At 37.0% G+C, this 12,140-nt stretch overlaps 2 protein-coding genes across 2 annotated transcripts; both read right to left on the bottom strand.

Annotated features, from left to right (window-relative positions):
- Positions 1–3,065: 3,065 nt before the first annotated feature.
- LOC116123457 (protein LOW PHOTOSYNTHETIC EFFICIENCY 1, chloroplastic-like) lies at positions 3,066–5,819 on the bottom strand. Its single transcript, XM_031409233.1, has one exon. It carries the CDS (start codon positions 5,510–5,512, stop codon positions 3,332–3,334), a length of 2,181 nt encoding a protein of 726 aa, XP_031265093.1. The 5' UTR covers positions 5,513–5,819; the 3' UTR covers positions 3,066–3,331.
- Positions 5,820–6,799: 980 nt separating this feature from the next.
- LOC116123456 (protein LOW PHOTOSYNTHETIC EFFICIENCY 1, chloroplastic-like) lies at positions 6,800–9,570 on the bottom strand. The gene has a single exon (XM_031409232.1). It carries the CDS (start codon positions 9,244–9,246, stop codon positions 7,066–7,068), a length of 2,181 nt encoding a protein of 726 aa, XP_031265092.1. The 5' UTR covers positions 9,247–9,570; the 3' UTR covers positions 6,800–7,065.
- Positions 9,571–12,140: the final 2,570 nt, after the last annotated feature.

The following is a 12,140-nucleotide window of genomic DNA, read 5'->3' as shown; positions in this document are numbered from 1 at the left end:
GTCAAATGAAACCGAAGACTGTTTAACCATCTTTATTCTTTGTACTTTCGGCAACTCTTTACAAAGAATTTTCAAGTTTTCTCCACCGTCAAATTCAAGACTAAACGACATATTCCAAGGTTTGACGAAATCCCAAGTTGATACTTCTGATTATATTTATTTCAGATTCTCACTCTTAAAGTAACGAAAAAGTGTTTGATACAGTGGTAAAGGGGTAAATTTGTCATTTTACATGGACGACGCACATTAGCGGATTGTTGCCTCTAACAGTTCTCTGGCGCACGTTAGTAGATAGCGTCTTCGATGTTTAACATCCTTTTTCCGATGATTCTTCCACCCAAAATCACCCTTGTCACCACCATTTGAACCTCATCATTCCCTCTACAAAATCTTACCCTTCACAACCTCTCATCACTCACTGATCGTCGGCCATGGTACCCGCAACATGTGATTGGTTTTTGCCAGTTTCTGGCCATTTTGAACTACGACAACCCCAACCACCACCATCATTTGACTCCTCGCATCCTCGCCTACAAAATCCCTAACCTTCCTAGCCACGGTAGCTCACCGTTGGTCGTCTACCACTTCACCAAAAAATTGGTGATGAACACGAACTCTTGGCCCGCGAACGGCGACTAAACGATTGCGGGGAACATAAGGGTTTTATAGAGTTGGAGACGCTAGTTGTAGTGGTGGTGTCCAATTGGATTTTCGCCACCGAAATCTGGCGAAGAATAGAGAAACCCTAAGCCTAACATCGTCGGCGATTGGAGGGGCCAATGAGTCGGGAACCAAAGGGGTTTTGGACGAAAAACTACAGGAAAGGTGATAGAGGTGACCAGGGGTTCGACGCTGTAGGAAACAGCCCAAACAGGCAAAAATCGAGAGGGTGTGTAGTGACTGAGGGTGTTATTGAGATAATTTGAAAATAAAATGGTAAGTTATAATTCTACTAATTTAGGGGTTAAAACATAATTTATTAATTTAGGATTAACGACATTATGGTAATTGCACCCTTTATACCCTAAAAATTGCTAACAGTGTTATTTTGAGGGTGTGAATTTGGAATAAATATAACTTGGGGTACCAACTAGGATTTCATCAAACCTTGGGTGGGAATATGTCGTTTACTCTCGAATTCAAATATAAATATAAATGATAAATCAATTATATCTATAATGCATAAACATGATTGATACGAAAATTGCAGATTTTCTCTTGACTTTGACCTTAATTTCAATATAAACTCTTTAAAATTTACACGTGATTTAGTTTTCATAAATATTCTAGTAATGTAAATCTTAGCCGTCATATGGTCAAATATAATCCAGCTTTGTAGTATTATTATTATAAACAATATTGTTTTGTCAAAATAGTTGTACTATAAAAGTTGTCTTCTTTGTCTAGAAATTTATGAAAGTTTGACATNTCGAATTCAAATATAAATATAAATGATAAATCAATTATATCTATAATGCATAAACATGATTGATACGAAAATTGCAGATTTTCTCTTGACTTTGACCTTAATTTCAATATAAACTCTTTAAAATTTACACGTGATTTAGTTTTCATAAATATTCTAGTAATGTAAATCTTAGCCGTCATATGGTCAAATATAATCCAGCTTTGTAGTATTATTATTATAAACAATATTGTTTTGTCAAAATAGTTGTACTATAAAAGTTGTCTTCTTTGTCTAGAAATTTATGAAAGTTTGACATCTTCTAAATTCATGCTCATGCATGACATGATATTAGTATCCAATAAGAAAATCTACATTAAAGTAAGTAAAATTGGATTGGCTTACGGTTTGATAGAGTTTTTTACGTGTATTACTTAAAAAGTCTTAAGTTCAAATTCCTTTTCGTATGCTAATTGGTACAGTCAATGAAGCTCTTACTCGATCGATAGTTTCAAGTCCCAGAAAATTAATTGAAGTACGTATAAATTAACATAAATTAAGCCAGATATCTCTCAATCATCCAAAAAAAAAAAAAAAAAAAAAGGGTTGAGTTATGATTTACTTACATTACATCTCCACTTTTAGGGAGTAATCAATTTGCTGCATGTTCGAATGTTTCAAGTCCAACGAAGCCACAACTTAAAGTTGCAATTTACAAATAAAAGAATAATTTCATTTTCATGCAAATGTGTTTACGTATTCCGCGTTAGAACTTAGAAGCATGAAGACGAAAGGTCTTGTTATTTGTTGATGAGGAGGTCTACAAATTAGACACGTATAATCTTAATGGTGACTGCTTCCTCATGTTAGGCTGTCTCATTCTTGGTGCAATATTCTTTATCTTTTGGGAAAATTGAACGAAAGTTTCAGGTAAAATGTCCTTCATTCATTTCCCTCATTATTACTGGTGGCATGTGACAGCTTCATTTGGTTGACAATGAACGCAAGTTATATCCTATTGTTTTTGGGTGTCATTGTCACTTTTTAAACCTTTTTAATGGGTATTCTGGAAAAATGTTATATTCAGGTATTAGAAAAGAATAAAAACCTGTATTTGATGCTCAACTATGATATTACTAATTTAAGACTTAAGTATCATATCTTATCTAATCACTTAGTGATCCTCTGATGATTTGCACTTAGCGGCTCAAAAAGTTTACAGAATAGTAATAGCAATTGAGATTAAGACATCTTTGTTATGGTAACTTGTGGACTATGGCCACTAGTCATATCTACAGCCTGTTGGTTGTGGAGATTATAAAGAAAAAGCATCCTTTGACAACATAAAAGTGGCTTATTTATGGTTAAATGGCCAGCAGCTTAACTGGATTCCATTGTTTAATGTATACTTTCAGTTGGGTGCTCTCTGAGTTGTGGTTAGACTCAGAAATCCCCAACATGGTGAGTTGTCTCAGCTTTCAAATTACAGAAACCGGAGTGATTGAAAGATTTGAAGTATGGCCTTCTGATTTTTCATATCATTGATTCCTAGCTAGAATCAAAAGATTGTAATGTCAAAAGCTTACTTTCACAAGGAAGCTTAAAAGAGAAGAAAAAGTCAACCTTAAAGCGCCATTTCGTACCTGAAATTAGTAATCAAACCTGAACGATCTGCAGAAACTCTTAAACTTCAGTATCATTCGGTGAAATGCTAGTCCTCAGGTATCCGCTCCTTTGACAGTATCAAGAGTATTCCTGTTCTTACAAACTGAATATAAAATGACATGCAAAAAAGAATTTGTACAAAATTCATGATAAATATCTATTGGTTTCCTTCTGTTTGTGGGGGTGTAAATTTCATTTCAATCAAATGGTTTACTTCTCCTAGGAACATCAGCAAAGTGACAGAAATCCGTTAAATTCTTCCTAATTACCACTTTCTTCCTTGTCTGGTGGCTGAGCTCCTAAAACAGTTAAATCAATTGTTGATCCGTACGCTTGAGAGGATTGTACAACTGCATCATAAGCCTTTGTAGAGAGGTTAAGACCCTCATTGTGAGCCCTCAAATATAAGTCGAACGCAACCCTTGGTTTACCATCCTTTGCGAGACCCTCGATCAGCATTTCGTAAGTGATCTCATTAGGTGAGATGTTCTGAACATTCATTCTGTGAAACCATTCATATGCTGCACTGCTCATACAATTGCGTGCACATGCACTGACAATTGCATTGTATGTGACAACTGTTGGCTCGATACCAGTTGAAGCCATCTCCTGCAATATTAACTCAACCTTATTAAACTTCCCCTGTGCACTGAAAACTGACGCCATAATTGTGTAGGTGTAAAGGTTTGGTTCCACGCCAACATTGAGCATATGTTCCCACACCCGGAGGGCTTCATCATAGAGTTTGCCCTTTTCGAAGGCACTAAGCAACGCTGCATAGGAGATGATTGTGGGTTTTTCACCTTTTTCAACCATTCTCTTAAATATCTGCACAGCAGCGGAATATTCTGAGGCCTTGGAACAGGCAACAAGAACTGCATTCCACTCCCTACTTCCAGGTTTAAGACCTTTTTCTTCCATTTTATTGAGCAACCTAACACCCCATCTCCAAATTCCTCTTTTCCTAGCTGCACTAAGCAATATGTTAAAGTGAGAGACAATTAATTCATCTGACATGTTATTAGGCTTTGGTCCCTTGTCCAATAAATCCTCATAGATCTCCAAAGCTGCCCACCACTTCTTGGCCTTTCCCATCAACCAAATCAAATGATTGCAGACAGTTATGCTTATTTCAGAATATCTTTCTCTAATCCTAGCGTACAATTCTTTTGCAACAACATAATGTTCATCACGGGTACAAGCCCACACAAGGCGCTCATATTCAGCCCGACCAGGCGGAAGCCCAGCCTTGTCCATTTCTGTCAGGAGTTTCAACACATTGGTGCTGAGGTTTTCATCCTTTACAAGCCAATGCCGCATCACTTGGTAGCAAATACGAATGGTGAAATTCTCAAGCTTAGCAAACTCGTTTTCCCAATCTTCGTCATCATTTTTTCCTACGTCACCTTTCAGATATTTCTGTCTAAATTCAACAAAGAACTTCAATGCTCCAATTCCATCTTCCATCCTTCGATAAGCCAACAAAGCCTGAGAATAGGATATGGCAGATGGAGTAAAGCCCTTCTGCTGAATCTCCTCAAGAACATTAAGGGCCTTGGTTGCTTTTCCTTGCTCTATATAAATAGCCATCAAAGAATTATAAGTCACAATATCAGGAGCAATCCCTTCCTCAGCCATATCCTTCAGAATTCTCTCCATTTCCCTAAATTGTTGAGATTGTTTCGTTGCACCCAATAGACTATTATATAAAAAAAGGTTAGGCCCAATAGCACCACCTGTATTTTTCTTCTTTCTCTTGAGCCACTCAAAAAGAGCTATTGCACACTCCATTTTCTTATCCCTGCCAAAACCTCTAATCATGGTACAGTATACTTGAGGAGGCAAATCACCCACGTCCTTTAGAACCTCTTCTACATCATCCGCTGTTTGAGCAACCCACAGACTCTGTCCCAAGGCCCTAACATCAAGCCTAGAACTCTCCTGCTCTCTAACTTTGCCCTCACTCTTAATATCAACTTCTTCACTTTCTTCGTCATCATTTCCATCACTATTTTCCACCATATCTACACCAGGATAATCGACATTGTCACTCTCGGTTTTCTCGGACAACCCATCTACCATAAGGAGTTCATTTCCAATTTCTTGTTCCTCCATTGCCCAAGCCAACATGACTGGCATCCCAAAAGAACATTTCTTTGGCTCACAAAAGATAGCCAGGTTGAGACTAGAGAATCCAGATAAAAACACACATTTAGACTTAAGTTTTATGCTCCTAAAACACAGTCCACTACAACGAAACCTTGAGTTGCTTGAAACTAACAAAATATCAGCGTTTGTGCTATCACAAACAGATTCAACAACACAAAATTTCTTTCTTCTTCTATTTCTTCTACCGAAAAAACTAGAAGAACCAACTTCTAAGTACAGCGGAGGCACTACACCACAGCCACCTTTCGACGGCCACACACTTAAAGCTTGCATCTTGTACACCTCAATATACAAATAAGCAGAAAAACCCAGATATGAAATACAAAACTGAGGAGCAACAAAACATGTTATTTGTAAAGTCCTGGTAAATTTCCAATTCTTATCTAATTTCTATATTATGCACAAGTAAAACAGTGACAGTACCCACTGTTTTTTGGTATACAATTCAGAGATTATTTTTGGTTCAGTTGAGAGAAATGAAATTCATACCTTGAAGATTGAGGTTTTTGAGTGAAGTTGTAAGGTGAGTATTTGGTGTTGTGTCTTTTGTAGTCTTCTCACAGCCATTCAATTGATATTTTGATGCCAGCGGTTAAGCTAAGCTTGTGAATGAAATGTTGGAATTAGCAAATGAAACTACGTCGTTTGATTTTTGTAAGGATAAACATTAAACACAGAGTCTCATGGCCCATGGGTTCTACCTTTTTCCCAACCCAGAGATTAAATGGGTCTAGTATAAAGCCCATAACTAAATAGGGTAAGGCCCAGGCCCAAATTAAAAGGCTTGAGCTAATATCATATTTGGATTGTTAAAAACGACAATCAGAAGGCAACAAACAAGAATAACACAAAAAGAAGGCAATAAATTAATCAAACAAAACAAAACAAAGAGACAAGACTATTGATAAATGAAAACAAATGGCGTGCTATAATACAAGAACAGAAGGGACTGATCACTGATGGGTAGATGTCGTTTCTAAATAATATTAGAAAAGAATAAAAACCTGTATTTGATGCTCAACTATGATATTACTAATTTAAGACTTAAGTAACATCATATCTTATCTAATCACTTGGTGATCCTCGTATGATTTGCACTTAGCGGCTCAAAAAGTTTACAGAATAGTAATAGCAATTGAGATTTAAGACGTCTTTGTCACGGCAACTTGTGGACTATGGCCACTAGTCATATCTACAGCCCGTTGGTTGTGGAGATTATAAAGAAAAAGCATCCTTTGACAACATAAAAGTGGCTTATTTATGGTTAAATGGCCAGCAGCTTAACTGGATTCCATTGTTTAATGTATACTTTCAGTTGGGTGCTCTCTGAGTTGTGGTTAGACTCAGAAATCACCAACATGGTGAGTTGTATCAGCTTTCAAATTACAGAAACCGGAGTGATTGAAAGATTTGAAGTATGGCCTTCTGATTTTTCATATCATTGATTCCTAGCTAGAATCAAAAGATTGTAATGTCAAAAGCTTACTTTCACAAGGAAGCTTAAAAGAGAAGAAAAAGTCAACCTTAAAGCGCCATTTCGTACCTGAAATTAGTAATCAAACCTGAACGATCTGCAGAAACTCTTAAACTTCAGTATCATTCGGTGAAATGCTAGTCCTCAGGTATCCGCTCCTTTGACAGTATCAAGAGTATTCCTGTTCTTACAAACTGAATATAAAATGACATGCAAAAAAGAATTTGTACAAAATTCATGATAAATATCTATTGGTTTCCTTCTGTTTGTGGGGGTGTAAATTTCATTTCAATCAAATGGTTTACTTCTCCTAGGAACATCAGCAAAGTGACAGAAATCCGTTAAATTCTTCCTAATTACCACTTTCTTCCTTGTCTGGTGGCTGAGCTCCTAAAACAGTTAAATCAATTGTTGATCCGTACGCTTGAGAGGATTGTACAACTGCATCATAAGCCTTTGTAGAGAGGTTAAGACCCTCATTGTGAGCCCTCAAATATAAGTCGAACGCAACCCTTGGTTTACCATCCTTTGCGAGACCCTCGATCAGCATTTCGTAAGTGATCTCATTAGGTGAGATGTTCTGAACATTCATTCTGTGAAACCATTCATATGCTGCACTGCTCATACAATTGCGTGCACATGCACTGACAATTGCATTGTATGTGACAACTGTTGGCTCGATACCAGTTGAAGCCATCTCCTGCAATATTAACTCAACCTTATTAAACTTCCCCTGTGCACTGAAAACTGACGCCATAATTGTGTAGGTGTAAAGGTTTGGTTCCACGCCAACATTGAGCATATGTTCCCACACCCGGAGGGCTTCATCATAGAGTTTGCCCTTTTCGAAGGCACTAAGCAACGCTGCATAGGAGATGATTGTGGGTTTTTCACCTTTTTCAACCATTCTCTTAAATATCTGCACAGCAGCGGAATATTCTGAGGCCTTGGAACAGGCAACAAGAACTGCATTCCACTCCCTACTTCCAGGTTTAAGACCTTTTTCTTCCATTTTATTGAGCAACCTAACACCCCATCTCCAAATTCCTCTTTTCCTAGCTGCACTAAGCAATATGTTAAAGTGAGAGACAATTAATTCATCTGACATGTTATTAGGCTTTGGTCCCTTGTCCAATAAATCCTCATAGATCTCCAAAGCTGCCCACCACTTCTTGGCCTTTCCCATCAACCAAATCAAATGATTGCAGACAGTTATGCTTATTTCAGAATATCTTTCTCTAATCCTAGCGTACAATTCTTTTGCAACAACATAATGTTCATCACGGGTACAAGCCCACACAAGGCGCTCATATTCAGCCCGACCAGGCGGAAGCCCAGCCTTGTCCATTTCTGTCAGGAGTTTCAACACATTGGTGCTGAGGTTTTCATCCTTTACAAGCCAATGCCGCATCACTTGGTAGCAAATACGAATGGTGAAATTCTCAAGCTTAGCAAACTCGTTTTCCCAATCTTCGTCATCATTTTTTCCTACGTCACCTTTCAGATATTTCTGTCTAAATTCAACAAAGAACTTCAATGCTCCAATTCCATCTTCCATCCTTCGATAAGCCAACAAAGCCTGAGAATAGGATATGGCAGATGGAGTAAAGCCCTTCTGCTGAATCTCCTCAAGAACATTAAGGGCCTTGGTTGCTTTTCCTTGCTCTATATAAATAGCCATCAAAGAATTATAAGTCACAATATCAGGAGCAATCCCTTCCTCAGCCATATCCTTCAGAATTCTCTCCATTTCCCTAAATTGTTGAGATTGTTTCGTTGCACCCAATAGACTATTATATAAAAAAAGGTTAGGCCCAATAGCACCACCTGTATTTTTCTTCTTTCTCTTGAGCCACTCAAAAAGAGCTATTGCACACTCCATTTTCTTATCCCTGCCAAAACCTCTAATCATGGTACAGTATACTTGAGGAGGCAAATCACCCACGTCCTTTAGAACCTCTTCTACATCATCCGCTGTTTGAGCAACCCACAGACTCTGTCCCAAGGCCCTAACATCAAGCCTAGAACTCTCCTGCTCTCTAACTTTGCCCTCACTCTTAATATCAACTTCTTCACTTTCTTCGTCATCATTTCCATCACTATTTTCCACCATATCTACACCAGGATAATCGACATTGTCACTCTCGGTTTTCTCGGACAACCCATCTACCATAAGGAGTTCATTTCCAATTTCTTGTTCCTCCATTGCCCAAGCCAACATGACTGGCATCCCAAAAGAACATTTCTTTGGCTCACAAAAGATAGCCAGGTTGAGACTAGAGAATCCAGATAAAAACACACATTTAGACTTAAGTTTTATGCTCCTAAAACACAGTCCACTACAACGAAACCTTGAGTTGCTTGAAACTAACAAAATATCAGCGTTTGTGCTATCACAAACAGATTCAACAACACAAAATTTCTTTCTTCTTCTATTTCTTCTACCGAAAAAACTAGAAGAACCAACTTCTAAGTACAGCGGAGGCACTACACCACAGCCACCTTTCGACGGCCACACACTTAAAGCTTGCATCTTGTACACCTCAATATACAAATAAGCAGAAAAACCCAGATATGAAATACAAAACTGAGGAGCAACAAAACATGTTATTTGTAAAGTCCTGGTAAATTTCCAATTCTTATCTAATTTCTATATTATGCACAAGTAAAACAGTGACAGTACCCACTGTTTTTTGGTATACAATTCAGAGATTATTTTTGGTTCAGTTGAGAGAAATGAAATTCATACCTTGAAGATTGAGGTTTTTGAGTGAAGTTGTAAGGTGAGTATTTGGTGTTGTGTCTTTTGTAGTCTTCTCACAGCCATTCAATTGATATTTTGATGCCAGCGGTTAAGCTAAGCTTGTGAATGAAATGTTGGAATTAGCAAATGAAACTACGTCGTTTGATTTTTGTAAGGATAAACATTAAACACAGAGTCTCATGGCCCATGGGTTCTACCTTTTTCCCAACCCAGAGATTAAATGGGTCTAGTATAAAGCCCATAACTAAATAGGGTAAGGCCCAGGCCCAAATTAAAAGGCTTGAGCTAATATCATATTTGGATTGTTAAAAACGACAATCAGAAGGCAACAAACAAGAATAACACAAAAAGAAGGCAATAAATTAATCAAACAAAACAAAACAAAGAGACAAGACTATTGATAAATGAAAACAAATGGCGTGCTATAATACAAGAACAGAAGGGACTGATCACTGATGGGTAGATGTCGTTTCTAAATAATTAAAAAAAAAAAAAAAAAAATAGTATGGAATAATGCACCCCATAAGAAATGTAAAATAAGTCCAGGTCCAGCCAATGCATGCAATGCAAAGACTGTATAATTGAGGCTAAAATGGCATCGATGCGCATAAAATCTCTGGCTATATCTTCTGAATGGGCATCCAAACAAGCAGCAAATCCTGTGGGGGGCGTGAAAGTATCTATCTTGTGCTGCATTATTTCTCTTTGCATGCGTTTCTAGATATCATATCTTCACGTGTTACCTCCAAAGTTTAACCGTTTTAACTAATTTTTAATCATCTTTCGATTCAAAATTTGACAAGTAGACTCAAAACTTATTAAGAATCCAAGCTTGTCTGCATATGCCATTGATAATTGATTACCACACCACACATGAAGATATCATGGGTTTAAATCACCAAGGTAAATAAATTTATATATTTCACAGCACTATCAAATTAATTTCAAAGAATTTTCTTTCTGGGTTTGGATTTTTTGAATCAATCAAAACAGCTCCATAATTGTAACTCATACCTAGATGACATATACATGCATGGAATCAACTCAGGGTCAGGGCCCTCCCACATGCGCTTTGGTAAGCCTATTTGCTTCATATGGTGACATTACTTATGTTATATCATGTCTCTCTCGCTTAAAACATGTGGGGTGCTATGTATCTTTCTAACATATCTAAGGAATCGGTGAACAAGAAAAATCTGTATTACCTATCTCAATCTCAGAATTTTGGGCATATCCCAGATGTTCAAAACCTGCAATATGTGAAGTCACATCAATGGTTTTGATTAATATTACAATACTACTTAAAAGGTCTCCAAGCATGGTGGCTAGCCTAACCTTGCTTAGTTGATGAAGCACTAAAAGAACAAGTCATCAAGTTTCATGAAACATGTATCTAAAATTGGGAAACTTATCCCATGATTTACGTAAAGATTAAAATTTTCTATGATTGCAAGAAATAGAATAATCGAATAGGTATAGACTAGTTCATCGATATGGAAGGTTTTAGTTTAATAAGTAGTAGTAATATTCTAAACTCTCCCCACATGGGTTGATGCCTTGAGGATTGGCCAACTACCCATACAAAAAGTAAACACCAAGAGCTATCTTTAGCCACCCACCGAACGAGACCTAAAATATATTATAGAATCAAATAACAAGAAGCAAGTAAAGACAAACAACTTTCTCTCTTTTTAATATCTAACATATATTCCATCAAACATTTGAGATCCAGGGCCCAGGACCTTATGTTACGGCGGAGGAAAATATTTTCTGGGGTCTATTTTATGTCATATAATGGGGAAATGTTTAGATATATCATTCATTGTTCATTGTTTCTGGATCCTGATCATACATTAAGAGGTGAGGTGATGCATTAATTATATGTATAAAATTAAATATTATTCGAGGATAATACCTTCATTCAAGAAGTCTTATTTGGATATCTACGGTCAGACTAATGCAAATTATTAGGGTAAATGAGTACCTAATTCAAGGAAGATTCAAAAGACTGGCTCTCGTTAATCATTATTCAATCCAATATTTCTGAAGCTGGAAAGATAAATGTCAGACATGTTTTTGATAATAAGAAATTGTTATTTGTAAGCTTCCATGAAAGAATGGAAGGAGAAAGAAGAAAAGCTCTAAAGGAAATAAATTAAAAGAAGGAAAAGATGACAAGAAAAAGTGAGGCAAAAAGGAACTGCCAGGCATGTTGGTTTGCTCTTTCTTTGATTTTGGTTTATCCAAACAAGTCCTTAATTTGACAGATTCCGAACAAAGTCCTAATCATTTGTAAAACAAAAACAATAATACTAGATATACAAAGTGATGTGGTAAGAAATGAATGGAAGAGTAAATATGATGAGTTTGACTTTTTGTGTTCACTCTTCCATTCATTTCTTGTCACAGCACTTTATACATAAATTTTTGTAAGATTTCTTTGTACACGTAGTATTACTCAAACAAAAATATATCCTCTATATTTGATGAGGAGAACCAACCGCCCATTTGATGTAATTGTGTTTGGGCGTCAATCAAGCAAGCGTGTTCCAAAATAACCATTCCCATGTGCCTGAGCCCCCCATAAAATCAGCATAAGAAACTTTGCCCATATCACACTCCATATGTCATTATCTCATTTGTCCTTCAGTTTGCTAAGTCTC

Source organism: Pistacia vera, unplaced genomic scaffold (genome assembly GCF_008641045.1).
Source record: "Pistacia vera cultivar Batoury unplaced genomic scaffold, PisVer_v2 Contig142, whole genome shotgun sequence".
NCBI lineage: Eukaryota > Viridiplantae > Streptophyta > Magnoliopsida > Sapindales > Anacardiaceae > Pistacia > Pistacia vera.
The sequence above is the reverse complement of the archived record's forward strand: the minus strand, read 5'-3'. Positions and strand labels throughout refer to the sequence as shown.

What these genes read in the sequence shown, in the direction of transcription:
- LOC116123456 (XM_031409232.1), bottom strand. Translation starts at nt 9,246, where the DNA reads ATGCAAGCTTTAAGTGTGTGGCCGTCGAAAGGTGGCTGTGGTGTAGTG.
- LOC116123457 (XM_031409233.1), bottom strand. Translation starts at nt 5,512, where the DNA reads ATGCAAGCTTTAAGTGTGTGGCCGTCGAAAGGTGGCTGTGGTGTAGTG.